The sequence below is a fragment of the Arachis hypogaea genome, chromosome 10, assembly GCF_003086295.3.
Source record: "Arachis hypogaea cultivar Tifrunner chromosome 10, arahy.Tifrunner.gnm2.J5K5, whole genome shotgun sequence".
In the NCBI taxonomy this organism is placed as follows: Eukaryota; Viridiplantae; Streptophyta; class Magnoliopsida; order Fabales; family Fabaceae; genus Arachis; species Arachis hypogaea.
In genome coordinates, this window is record NC_092045.1 from 113,162,212 (window position 1) to 113,177,196 (window position 14,985).

Genomic DNA, 14,985 nt, shown 5'->3' on the forward strand with positions numbered 1-14,985 from the left:
TTTTTAATATATTTGGATAAAACATTTAAAAAAATTTATTAATAATAATTTTAATATATACTTTTAAATTTTAATGCATCTACTTTTTCTCAATTCGATTGGAGTAGTAATTATTTGATCTGGTACAAGGCGAGTTTTCATTTAAGCAGATTATTGAGTAGGATAGAGACGGCGGGTCGATTTTTGAAAATACCGATTTCTCTATATATATATATGATTTGATAAAAAATTCAATTTAAAATATATATTCATTTTTAACATTGTGTGACTATTGTTTTAAATTTAAATTATATTTGGATAATGTTCAAGGTTTTATAAATTTTGAAATTTTAAAGATTACAGGAACAGATAGAGTTAGGATAAAAGTTTTTACTATACGCAGATAATAACGTAAAGAAAACCTATTTTTATCTGTTCCATTATCATGAAGTTAGCTAAACTCATTAAATAAACAAGGTGTGAACAGAAAAAAAAGAGCAAATATATGTTTAGTTAATTGGTGAATAGGGTATTTAATCATTAATTGATTAGATCTAAATTTTCATGTTTTATAAAACTAATGGATGAAATTGAGTATAAGTAATTAGGAAAATGCAATTTCGCAAGTCCTGGAAATTCTTAATTTGGGATTTAGGATTATGAATATCGATCATTTTAATTTTGTCTTGATATTATAATTTAACTAGTTCACTTTCAAAAATATAGGGTCGCTTTTTGGTTTTAAATAAAGAGTTTAATTAATTAATTTTAGTTGGTTTAGTGGTAAGTTCATTCGTCTACTTCAATAAGTGTCGAGAGTTTGAATTCTATATTGTATATATAACAATCCATTGACCATGATAAATCCTTAAATGAAGTTTAAATTCGTGATAAATTAGTCTTTGACTTGTCAAATTATAGGATACTATAAAAACAAAAGAATAGAGTTTAATTTTGATCATTCACAAAATCAATATAAAATATAGTTATTTTTATTTACATAATATTATGTAGTTAGATAACGTGTAAAATTATTTTATATATATCAAAATTAAATTTTTAAATAAAATTTAACTTAATTTAAATGTCATGACAAAAATAGACACACGTGGATATATCTTTTACGGTTCCGCTACGTTACCAATAGCATATCTGCCAACTTCTGCCAACTCTTATTTATAATTGTGTTTCATAAAAGTATGTTTGTGGATGTGTCTAATAAAAATGTCTTTTTTATAACTGTGTTTAATAGAAGTGTCTTTATAGATATATTTTCTGGATGTGTCTCTTTATATATATATATATTTAAAATATATTAATTATTAGACACATCTACGAACACACTTCCATGAAACACAAATATAAATAAGAGTTGGCAGAAGTTGGCAGATAATATGTTGGTACCCTATACTTTTCCTATCTTTTACAACTATGAAAAGAGGTTTGTATAATTTTGTTAGGATGAAAAAGCACTTTTATCGACAAATTTATACAGAATTATTGTATATCGCTCATTTTTTAAATAAAATTTTAGGTAAAATTTTGCTAAAATTTATTAAATGGGTCTAAATTTATATACATAAATTCTGGGGAAAAAAAAGGGACTCTTCATTATATATCTTGGCGGGAAAAAAAATAACACAATAAACTAATTTGTATTTAGACAATTGAAAAGGTTCTAAAACCTTTTATTTCCGGTACATAATATATAACACAATAACTACCTTAGGAGTTACAATGATACCCAAAAAAGCAACATAAAATAGCCAAAATTATAAACTATAGTATCCAAGAACAAGGGACAACAAATAAACTAAGATAGCACTTGGACTTATTTGATTTGTGGATTAATTTTTTGGTGTGTTTCATGTGGTAGCATCCAAAGCCAAGATAGTACTGAGGTTCATTGGTTTCATGTAAGTTGTTGTACCTGACATAATCTCCTCCACAATAAGCCTATTAGCCTTTTCAGATGGATGAAAAGCATCCCAAAATGCATATAAGTTTCTGTTTGGGCATAAGTTTGAGAGTGGTGTGCATAATCCAATCCCATTATAAGGTCCTTGCCCACAGCATGCTACTTTTGATGTAACAAATCCTGCTCAATTCAACGGCATAAACATTTTGTGATTAACCTTTAATTCAGTATGTTAATTGATCAATAATATCATAAACATATTTATGGTGGCAATGATTCTATATAGCATATATTGGAAGAATTTGAAGATCTTTACCCTTGGCTAGGGTGGTGGAATTCTTTTTTATCTAAACTCTAATTCTCTATTCTTTACCCTTGTTTTTAAGAAATTATGTAAGAAGTTTAAATTATTAGTCTAGCTGTACTTTTTAGACCAATTATATTTAGAATAATGTTATATGATTAGGAAATATTATTATTTTGAACAAGTATTTGACTAATAATAATTTGCACCCATATAATCATATTAACAAAGATTTGCACAAAAAAAACACATATTGTGCATCTATATTTACCAAACTTTGTATATATAAATTAATACAGTTTATATCTATATTTTTTAGAATTTACACACATAAATTAATAAATTTTATTTATTAAAAATAACTTAGTGTCTATATTGACTAAATGCTGGCTAAAATTGCTAAAATCTGTTAGCCACAAAAATTTTTTGTTATATTTATTATTTCTAACGAATAAAATATCTATTTTTGGTGTAAAAAAATTTAAAATATCTATACAATATCATTAAATTATTTGAAAGACAAGGAATGTCATGAAACTATTCACAATATAGTTACATTTAAAATGATTGTTTTTGAAAAACTACGAGAGAAGCTCAAATGATTAGACAACCTTATTGTATTTTTTAGACTAATTATGTTCATTGTTTCTAATATATATATATACGGTGGAAACTTAGATGCAATTAATTTTATGTGAAATTGATAATTGAGAGTTGTTAGATGAAAATTTAGTCAAATTATTTAATTATTCTCAACTATTAATTTTATGTAAAATTGATTGTAACCGAATTTTTACCTATATATATATATATATATTTAACTTCACGTAAAAATATCTGCAAGCGAGTTTTCAAGTAGTTATGAAGAAAGAATTACCAAATTGGGCGGGGTTGCTAACGAAGTTATTATGCATTTGTGCAGTATTAACAGCAATGAAAACATCCCTTCCGAGTTTGCGATTGAGTTGCTGAAGCATGGATTCAAGTTGAGGGTTGAACAAGGAAGCAGCACGTTGCAGATCAGTGGCACATTGACCATTTCTACCACGCTGTGCCAATTCAGAAGGAACACAACCCAATGGACCCGTCCCTGTCACAAGAACTCTCCGGGCTCCCAAATCATAGAGTCTCTGCAAAAGCTTTTGGTACTCGGAGATGAGGTACTTGACATATTGAGGAAGTGGATACTGGCGAGATCTTGCAGAATAGGGAACCAAGTAGTAGTTGTTAACAAAATCATTGCCTCCTACGGTCATGAGAACCAGTGCTTGGTTGACGAGTTCTTTTGCCCCTGTTGCTCCTATCACCCCACTCACACGTCTTTGGTATTCTCTGAAATACTCTAGCTGCTGGTACATTCTGATTATGTTTACCTACATTCATACATTAAGTAATTGCATGTCCAACTTTAGTGTTTAGATGGTAACTTAATATGAAAGTTTATATTCTTAAGTAGTATAATAATTTTAAGGAGAAGTATAAGGAGCCAATGAAATATCTGTACAATGTTTACAATGGAGGTTTAGGGATGTTCAATTCAGTAGAATATCAGATGTTTATTATTTCTGGTACCCAAATAGTTATTTTGGATAGTATGGGTGTATTGTGTTTAAGAAATTAATAGTATTTTACTTTGGATGTTCAATTTTTAACTCATATTGGATTAAATAAATAGCTCATTATACACATTGTACAAATACTCTATTTGCTATAAAATAGGTCGTGTATATACTAAAAATTAGTCATTAAATCAATTATTATATATATATATATAATTTAACATTTTTTATGTGTATTTTATACTCAAATATATTATTCTATATAAGTAGTTAATTTTTTATGTATATCTAACATAATTGTTTCAAAATATATAAAGATATATATACTTAAAAGGCTTTGAAAATTATTTTGATTCAGTTTTTTAAAAATTTAATTAAAAATGAGACAATTTTGTTTTTGTAGAGATTGAATTTTGCTATAGCTATTTTATACTTCTTTTAAGAAATAATTGTTCACATATTTTCATAAATTCGAATCAAATGCACAAACAAATAGCTAAATATGAAAATTTTGAATACTATTTTGTGGTGGCTTAATTTAATTAGTTCATTGCCAAAATAATAAACCAACTTACAAACTGAATTCCGGTGTCATTAAGGATTCCGATTCCGGCGGAGGCGAAGTTGGCGCCAACTAGAAGCCTCTGCCCGTTTAGTTCCGGGCTCAAGTATGGCAAAGGTGACTCAGGTGAACCAATTCGCTGACCTAAAAGTCCCAAATAACCAAATCAAATTAATACCTAATAAGATAATAATAGATAAAAAAAATAATATGAAAATTTAGGTGCGGTTAATTTTATGTGAAATTGATAGTTGAGAATTGTTAAATGATTTGACAGATTTGACTACATTGTTATCTAAGGATTCTCATTTATCAATTTCACATGAATTCAACTGTACCTGAATTTCTACCTAAAAGAAGTAACAATTAAGAAGAATCTATGAAATAGGAAAAGAATGTAACTGATAAGATCAGGAATATTGTATCCATTGGAGAATCTTCCAGTTGGTCTACGAGTTGGGTAATCAATTCCATAAGGAGGAGCATCAGCGCGTGCAGTGGTAGCCAAGTAATTGTTGTTTCCACTATCAACAAGTGAGTCTCCAAACACAAAGAATGCCTTTGGCCTATTGTTGTTGTTATTGTTAGGCCTTGCTTCACTTCCATTCACAATAACACCAACAACTAGTACCATGACCAAAATGAGTGTTTTACTAGTTAAGGGAACAAAATTTGACAATGTTATTGCCATTTTGAAAATTGGAAATAAACTTATGAAAAAGCCTTAGCTTAATTATTAATTGGATGATTTTGATGTGTATGTGCATGCCTCTATGGCTCTATATAACAAACACTTTCCCTTGGTTTTATGGTGATCTCACTTGTATTTGTGGCTTCTTTATTGTCCTCTTTGATTAAGGGCTTTTGTTTTTATCTTTTGAAAATGGATCAAGACTCAGGAACCTAATTTCTGTAGGGTTATTAATGGAGAACCAACTAAAAAGAGTTAAAGCCTTGTTTCCTATATGTGTTATCTCTCTGCTATTATAGAGGTGGTTGAAATAAAAATGTAGGATGGATTCGGTGGTATAAATACTTTTTGTTTCGTTATTTAATTAGCGGTCTCAAATTTAGATATTTTGATCATTGTTTTTTTTTTAAAGTTGTTAGATACTTTTAGTTAAAAAAATCATGGAAAATGATTAGTGTCGGCTCAAAGGCAAAATAAGAGAAATTCTTGGGACTAATAACTTTTAGTATTTTTTATTATTATTATTTAATCAGTATAAATATTAAATTATTTTTAATAAATAAATTTTATTATTTTATGTGTGTAAATTTTAAAAATTATAGATACAAATTATATTGATTTATGCATGTAAATTCTGATAAATATAAGTGTAAATTATGTATTTTTTATGTATAAAATTTCTGTAAATATGAATATAAATTATTACGTATCAAATACTGATAAAAAATAATAATATTTACTGGTAATGTAGTATTATTCAAATAAAAAATATTGGTTTTATATTCTCTGTTCAAAAAATTTTACTTTGTTCCTAGAATTATACAGAATAAATAATTTAGTATTCAAATGTTGTTTTTAAATATATAATAAAGACAGTTTATTTATAAGTTAAATATTAAATATACAATCTAATTATGATAATAAAAAAGTTAAATCTAATATAAGATTAAAGTATCATAAAATCTAATATATATATATATATATATATATATATATATATATATATATATATATTCTAATGTAACGGATTAATGGACTTCTTAATAAGATTAGGATAGAAAATTCTCACTAGAATCAATGACTTGTTTGACTATGAAAAGCGTCTTTTGTAAAAGAAACAAAAAGATATGATTTTGAGAGAAAATCACTCAGAAATGTATGTTTTTATTGGTAGAGGAAACAAAATATCAGTGTCGCTAATAAATGGTGTTACAAAAAATTGGTCAAGAGTTTTTTTATGCTTTGTGTTTTAATTTAATTTTATGAATATGAAAATCTTAAATTCCTGTAAAGCATAATAATATGATATAACAATATATATTTGAATTTTATTTTTAATATCTAACCTTTGTGATAAAAACATAAAAAGTTATTTATGCATCTTCAATAATTTAAGTATTTTTATGAAATTTTAAATAACTAAATGTGTTTTTTATTCATCAATATCCAAACTTCTTCAAGTTTCATTTAGATCTATTCAAACTTTTTGTTCATGATTAACCTTTTTCCACTTCATCATCAATTGGTGTTATTTGGATCTGCTCCCTAAATAATTTGATAAGAATAATTTGTAAGGTACAGTAATTAAAATATCGATTTAACTCTTAAAAATTAAAATTTTTTGATATTACGATTTTAAATAAATTAATTGATTTTATAAAATTTGTACTAGGTCAAATAATTTTATGATTTAAATTTTATTAAAATTTTATATTTTACGTATTTAATTTATTTTTTTGATTTTATCTAAAATATCGATTTTCACTACCTAATAACTTCAAGAGAATTTTATAGAAACCTTGCATATATTAGGGTACTTTGGTTCGTATTTTTATTTTCAGTATTTTTTATTTTTAAATTTTATAAAAAAAATAAAAACAGTAAAAACAATAAAATTCTATTTTTTATTTTTATCTCCTATTTTTAATTTTTTCACAAAATAAAAAAATAAAAAATATTTAGAAAACAAAAGAAAATAAAAAATACAAATCAAGCACACTCTTAATGTTTCAAATGGGTGCATGTATAGGCTGGCTAGCTAGGTTAATCAGGACAAGCAATTGATTATAGACTTATAGTTTACAAATCAAACTAAAAATATATTTATGAATGTTTGTCAATAAGAAAATATTAAATTGCCTAATAATATGCGTAGGTTAGCTCATAAATAAAATTATTACGCAATATATGAGTTTCATAGAGCCTAGGTCCACCCGTTTAAGCTCATCAGAGTTAAATATGCCAACTTGAGTAATTTTTGGTGAGTGTGAAGTGTCAAAGGGCTAACTTCACCTGTTTAATAATAAGCTCACGGATAAATTAAAATACTTATTTTTATGTTTATTAAGTTTGATCTTTAGATGAATAATTTTATTATTTTTTATATATAACTAGTTTTATAAAATATGCATTTATAAACGTTTGTTATAAAATTAATAAGCATCTATTATCATAAACATCTGTTTAGTTTCTTCTTGTAGATACTGCTGGGACAAGGTGCGGTAAAGATTAAGAATTTTAAATATGAATTTAATTTATACGATAATTTTATATTTATTTTTAAATCAATGAAATTATTTTAAACAAACATATATACAAAAAATTCAATTATGTTAGATGTATGAAAAAATTAGTCACTAAAATTAATCATCATTATAAAATGCACATAAAATACATTAAATTACACATATATTTATACACAAATATATAATGATTAATTTTTTATATACACATTAGCATTTTTGTAAAACATTAGCTATAAAATACATATTAAAAATTTGTAAAATTACACATATTTATACACAAATATGACTAATTTAGTGGCTAATTTTATGTGTGCATATGAAATTTTTTTAATTTTAAAGCATAGATGATATACAATCTAGTTTAGTTAATAACCATGCTACTTGCATACAAAAATTAATAGAATACATATTAAAAATTAGTTAAACAGTATATGTATTTATACACAAATTTATTTTGGAATTGATTTTTTGTGTGTAAATAATTTTTTTTGTGTGTGTTAATTGTTAAATATCTTTAGTGTTTGGGGTTGGTTAAAGGCTTATTTCAAACATTTTTCTAATTTTATACCTAAGGTTTAAATAATTAATGAAAGATTTTAAAACATAGTAAAAATTAGCTATCTCAATTTACTCAATTATATGAATCAAAATAAAAAAGAGAGAAGACTAACATATGGTAGGATAAAAAATGACTATAATTTGTTAAGAACGTAGACGAATTAAAATAAAATTTACACATAACGCTAAAATAAATAATTTAAGAAAACAATAGCAAAAGGCAAACATAACAAGAAGGTGGTCACTCAATTTAATTTTTATGTGTATATATAAGATCACAAGAGAGTAATTTATAACTAAATTTATTTGAAATTATTGGAATCAATATAAATAATATAAACAAAATAAATCAGTTTTGTTAATTCAATTGTTTCTCTTTATTGGATTGCACCTCAATATTGATTTATTCTTTTCCAATTTCAAAACATAAAGTTATTTATTTTTAATTTGTCTGATAGAAATAAATTTTAAAAATTTGTAGAGAATAAGAATTTGTTAATAAACAAAATGTTTGATCTAAAATTTATTAAAAATAAATTAAATATTTATTCTTAATTATATATTTAATTGATCCATTTTAACCCATTTCTTTTTATCAAATTAGAATCAAATTTAAATCTTAAAAATTGGAGGTAAGTATTGTTTTGGTCCTTAACGTTTAGGGTCAAAATTAACATCGTCCCATATGTAGTTTTCGATTTAAAATCGTCTTTAATATTTTATTTGCTTTTAAAATCGTCCTTTCTAATAATTTTTTTTATAAATGACGAAGCTACCCTTTTCAGCTTTTTTGTTTCGCGCGAAACACTTTATATCTTCATTTGTATGTAAACTCTCAACATTAACCATAACATTTTATAAACCAATGTGATTGCTTCATGCCCTAGCCTAGAATCGAAAACAACGGAAGCTGTTCTTGGAGAGAAGAGAGCAGGCGAGTTCGGGTTACTTGAAAGAAGGGACTTGACCAGTCGGTGAGGCAGTATTTGCAGGGTTGGCATAGGTATAATTTTCTCCCTTCCATTGACTATGGTAGCTCTCCTCCTAGTAGTTAGTTTTGGGTTAGAAGGTTTAGGTTTTGGTTGTTTGTTGATGATTGAATGGAGGTCAAAGGTGTGTGTAGTGAGACTAGGGATTAATATTACCGTGAAATAGGGATGTCTGCGTGTTTTTTTTTTTAATTGTTGCAATATGGTAATGTGTTTTGATAGTTATTTACTCATAGGGTGTTGGAGAAGACAATAGGATATTTTAAACTGAAAATCTACCATAGAGGATGGTTTACTTATTAAAATAGGCCATTGCAGTATGTGGGAGGAGAAACAACAGTTATAGAAGAGATTGATTGTGATCGGTGGTCTGTATTTGAAGCTTATGCACAGCTAAAGCAGTTTGGTTAGGTTGAGGAGAATATCTCAGCGTTGTGGTTCAAAGATCCTATATTGAAAGACATGGATAAAATTTGATGTTGTTTAAAGGTGATGCAGATTTGATTGTCATGTGTAAAATAGCTGAATTAAGAGATTATGTAGAGTTGTTTGTTGTGCATAAGGTTGAAGAGGACGACGTGTTTCCTGCTACTGGCTACATTGATGTTGGGGAGAATCATGGGATGTTGATAAAGGTGAGGGACAAGAGCTGGTTGTGTATGCTGGAGAACAAGCGGGACAAAACTAATCTGAACCAGGTGTTGTTGATACTAAGGCAGAGACTAGGGACAGTGATGATGATGATAATCACGAAGCTAAGTTTGGTCATTTTGGTGATAGTGATAGTCTCGATTCAGAGTATAAATCATCTGAAGAGAAAGATGACAGTAAAGATGATTTGCACTTTGCCGACAGAGAAGATGATCTTGATCCTGATGTAAGTGGGTTTGAGAATGTGAATGTCATCACTGATAGATGTAAAGCTGTGAAGAAGAAGGGTGTGGCAACTGAGAACTTTGAAAATGATGAGGGAGCAAACAATGATGAGTTAGATTTGGACCACGAGGTCAGACCTTGAGGGAGTAAAGTATCCAGTTCACAAGGCACAAAAAGACATGAAGTAATACAAGTGAAAAGTTGGGACACTATATGCATCTCAAGAGGAATTCAAGGACACTGTGACTGTATATGTTGTGCAAACCGTAAGGACAATTACATTTAGGAACTGTGATCTGAAGAGGGTTAGGGCAGTTTGTTCTGGTGAGTGTTCTTTTTGGCGGTATGCTGCAAAAATGTGAGAAGAGGATACTTGCAGCTTCATAGCATGAATTTGACTCACACATGTACACAAGCACACATGGTGGACATTTTACATTCAAAATGGCTTGGCAAGACATTTAAAAAGAATGTTGAATCAAATCCCAAGGTGAAGATAAGGGAGTTGGTTTCCAAGGCTAAAAAAAAAATAGAACTTGACTATCACTAAATCAATGGCAACGAGGATTAAGCAGATTGCATTAGATAAAATTCAGGGAACCTTCTGAGAGCAATATAAGAGGATTTATGACTATGGACATAAGCTATTGAGGGTAAATCCAGGCTCCTTTATTCGTATACAAGTGTAAAAGTTCTCTGATTTTGATAATGAAGCACAAACATCATTCATGACAAATTATTGCATCTTCCAGAGGATCTACGTGTGTTTGGAAACATGCAAGCAGAACTTCCAACATTGCAGGTTTTTCATTGGTCTAGATAGATGTTTTTTGAAGACGCCTCAGAATGGACAATTGCTCACTGCAATAGGTTGAGATCTGAATGACCAAGTACTGTCAATTGCATATACTGTTTTAGAAGTCAAGATCAAGGACTTATGGACTTGGTTCTTTAATCATCTTGCATATGACATTAAGATTGATAAAAAAAAAAGAAAATTCTAAGAAAATAATTCACCACTCCATTAAAAAAATTTCATACTACTTTATACCCTCAACTTAATACTTACTATTATAATTTATTTATTATTCTATTCTAAAACAATTTTTTTAATTAAACTATCCGTTAGATCAATTAAACCAATATACAAATAAACTAATAACTAAAACGATTTAATGACCGCCCTGTTCTGAGAACCTTCAAAGAGGTAAAGAACTCAAAAACCCAACCCTCCCTGTAGTGCGATGAGTGAATCCATGTTTATGGCTGCTGCATTAAACCCTCCCAAATCCCCCTTCAAAATCAACCTCACACCTGCTCTTCCGCCTCCGCCAACCTCCTCCGCACTCACTTTCAAACCAAACAACAACTTCCCCACGCTCTCCGCCGCCGCACAACCACAACAACAAGAACACGCCGCTCTGCTCGACACTCTTCTCAACAGCACACGCAAGAACCAAGTGCTCCAATCCATCAGAACCACCTCCCCCTTCAACTGCCTCTCCGAAACAAATCTTCACCATACGGTTCCCGCCCTCACCTCCAAAACCAGGGGAAAGGTGCATATTTCCCTCTTTAATCCCTCTCCAATTTATCTACTCATTAATACAAATGAATGGAAGTCGAGATTTCTGGTAAAATTGCAACAGTAATATAAAAGCAGAAAACATTGACTAAAAAAATCATCTGAAAAATTGTTGAATTTGGTTACTTGTGGTCTTATGGCACAGGTTAGAGACATATATGATAGTGGAGAGTACCTTGTTCTGGTTACTACTGATCGCCAGAGTGCATTTGATAGAGTCCTTGCTTCAATTCCCTTCAAGGGACAGGTTTTGTGTTCTTATTCTCTATCCCTGTTCTTTGTATGAACAGTTTACTTGGTTGATCATGGATCACACTCAATGTTCTTTATTCCCACTTGCAGGTGCTTAACCAGACAAGCTTGTGGTGGTTTGAGAGAACCCAGCATATAACTGCTAATGCCGTTGTGTCCACTCCTGATCCTAATGTTACCATAGCAAAGAAATGTTCTGTTTTCCCTGTTGAGTTTGTTGGTGAGTGTTTTGTTAATTGGTATTTCGGATTGGTGCTTGCATACACATTTTATCAAATGATTTCAATGGCTATGAATTGGCATATATGTTTGGTATAGGTTGTGGAGGAGGAGTTAGTTTGCTGGAAATGATAGCTTGAAAAGTAGGATAGAAATAGAATATATTTTCCCGGAGCAACTGGGATAAAAGTAAACATTGCACTTATCATTAAGTGCTCTAAGTTTATTCATGCTACCCAAACTTCAACATGCTATGCTCATTCTTTATTCATGTTGCTATCAATATTATCAAAATATTTTCTTTACAAAAGCGGAGATGAGGATTCTAGAAACTGTTTGTTGACACTTTATTACTGTTGGTTGGTAGCTAGAGGGTTTGTGACCGGAAGTACTGATACTTCATTATGGACAGTCTACAATAAAGGCATCCGGAACTATTGTGGCAATGCCCTCCCAGATGGTGAGGTCCCTATATTTTTTGTTTTGCATTCTTACAATTGTTTGTCTCTTTATTTAATAGGCTATAATGTTATATAACACATAACAGGTTTGGTAAAAAACCAAAAGCTGGCTGAAAATATACTCACACCTACAACCAAAGCTGCAGATCATGATGTTCCTGTAACTCCAGATGAGGTATTACTCCTTGTACTCTCATCTGCATCTATCTTTTCAATACAATTGAAGTTACAGTGAAAGACTAGTTTTAGAGACCAAAGGAATGAATAGGCAGATCAAATAATGTTGCAGGAATAAGAAACAATAGGCAGATCTATCTTATTATGCTGTTTTTTTCTTCCCTTTTTTTAAAAAAAGACAGCGTCAATGTTTTTCTTCAGGTGGATAACATTTTTTTCTTAAGAGCCTAGTTCATATCATACAGTACAGTTGCTTCTTGATACTAGTGAGGTTATGATTAATGATGGATAATGTTTTTACTATTTTTTAATAGTTTTCTTTTATCTAACCTTCTCAATTCTTTTTATAATCCATTTCCCTTGCAAATTATAGAAAGGGGATTAATGACAAGAGCTGATTATGAGGAAGTCAGCAGAAAAGCTTTAAGTCTGTTTGAATATGGTGAGGTAATTAAGCATTTTATCATGTCATTTGTAAATTTTGTGAAATGAAAAAAGTAACGGCATGCCTTCTCAATGTATCCCAAGACAGTAACGACACATTCTCAATGTATGTGCTATCTGTTATTTGGATTATAGAGATGAATAGATGGTGTAGACTTATTTTTCAATGAAAATCTCTAACTTGTCCATGTATTCTTTTCAATAATGCCTTACTGGAACAAAAGTATAAATACCATCTCCTTGTGATGAGTGGGAAGCTTATCTTTATTATTGCTATGATGCAATTTGACTTTTGACATTGGCTTGCTTTGATGAAATTTGAATTTCCAGCATGTGGCTTCAGAACATGGCCTTATATTGGTTGACACAAAGTATGAATTTGGGAAGGCAGAGGACGGTTCAATTATGTTGATTGATGAGGTTCAGTGAATCCCCGATGCTTATTAGATTCTGAAATGCACTCCACACAATTTATGAATATAGAATAAAGTTTCGTTTTTGAAAATTGCAGGTGCACACTCCTGATTCAAGTAGATATTGGATTGCCAATTCTTATCTTGAGCGCTTTCAAAATGGTTTGGAGCCTGAAAATGTTGATAAGGTGGTCTATATATTTTATTTTTTTGCTTAAAGGTTTAGGGATATGTTAGCTTATTCTGAATTACTAGTCTTTGTTCTCTTCATTCATAAAATATAGACAGTTAAGTAATCTGTTGATCTTTAAAAAATATATTTTTAGGAGTTCTTGAGGCTGTGGTTCAAAAATCACTGCAACCCTTATGAAGATGAGGTATTTTTTATTTTATACTTGTAATTAACTAGATTGTATGCTTTAATAAGGTTTCAAATCAGACTAATGAATCTTGTTCAGGTTCTTCCTGAAGCTCCTGAAGATCTTGTTTGCGAATTGTCTTGGCGGTATTTCTCTAAAACTTCCTCCTTTTTTTTCCACTTGATATGTGCTTCTTTGTGATAAATACACAAATAAATTGCCTATAGAATTATTTGTTTCTTGGTTTTCGGAATCAGAATTGCTTGAATTAATCATTCAATTTTTTAACGAAGATGCTTCAACCATGGTTTTGGTTGCATGGCACGTCTGTCATGTCTAATCCTCATTCAAATAGGTCTACCTGCTGCTTTATTTCTCCAAACCAACGTGTAATCTTGTCGTTATACTAATTCTGTTGGACAGATACATTTTCTTGTATGAGACTATAACAAAATCAAAGTTTGAGGTGCTGTCGTCTGAGGTAATCCATATTTTTCAACATTTCGTTTTGGCTATCTATTATCTGATAAAGTCATAGGAATATAGCTCCATTTCCTTTTGCAGGAGCCAATACATGAGCGAATATCACGAAATGTTGCATCTGCACTGGCATCTTTGAAGTAGCCTGGGAATCTCGGGACTTTTTCAGTTCTGTATTCTATAGACCCCTTTCTGAGGATATATTTAAAAGTTACAAGTAGCAGAAATTCTACCAAGAAGTGTTTTTTTAAATAGAAGAAATTATATAAATAAAGCTTAAAACCAAAAGACAGATGAACATTTAACTCTCATAGAAATCATGCTTGGTCTTTGCCAATTGCGCCATGTATTTAACATGTATACTTGTCAACCAAACCGATGTCTTTGGCACACATTGTTACTGAATAATGAATGATGAATATTTCATTAACTTATGTCACATATTGCTCTGGATCTTTCTTTCTTCTTATACTCTCTCTCTTCACATGAAGTCTCAGGGAATATTGCTCTGCCTCTTCGCTTGGTAATATGACTATGATCAATCATCTTTGTAGTTTAGGGAATTTTTTTATCTTAATTTTTAAGGTTAAATAGGCATATTTTGAAGGATATCAAAGCCATCCTTCTTTTTCGG

General features: G+C 29.6%; 2 protein-coding genes across 2 annotated transcripts; one reads left to right on the forward strand and one right to left on the reverse strand.

Moving 5' to 3' along the window:
- Window positions 1–1,566: 1,566 nt before the first annotated feature.
- Window positions 1,567–5,077, reverse strand: LOC112716724 (GDSL esterase/lipase At5g18430). The gene is made up of 4 exons (XM_025768706.2): window positions 4,725–5,077; window positions 4,336–4,466; window positions 3,079–3,574; window positions 1,567–2,077 (listed from the first exon to the last, which is right to left on the reverse strand). Exons 1-4 carry the CDS (start codon window positions 5,011–5,013, stop codon window positions 1,845–1,847), a joined length of 1,149 nt encoding a protein of 382 aa, XP_025624491.1. The 5' UTR covers window positions 5,014–5,077; the 3' UTR covers window positions 1,567–1,844.
- Window positions 5,078–11,205: 6,128 nt separating this feature from the next.
- LOC112716726 (phosphoribosylaminoimidazole-succinocarboxamide synthase, chloroplastic) lies at window positions 11,206–14,790 on the forward strand. Its single transcript, XM_029289438.2, has 12 exons — window positions 11,206–11,520; window positions 11,692–11,793; window positions 11,889–12,018; window positions 12,385–12,477; window positions 12,565–12,651; window positions 13,020–13,102; window positions 13,430–13,519; window positions 13,611–13,700; window positions 13,839–13,889; window positions 13,971–14,017; window positions 14,295–14,352; window positions 14,436–14,790. The coding sequence occupies exons 1-12, from the start codon at window positions 11,206–11,208 to the stop codon at window positions 14,493–14,495; spliced, it is 1,206 nt and encodes a 401-aa protein (XP_029145271.1). The 3' UTR covers window positions 14,496–14,790.
- The last annotated feature ends 195 nt before the right edge of the window (window positions 14,791–14,985 follow it).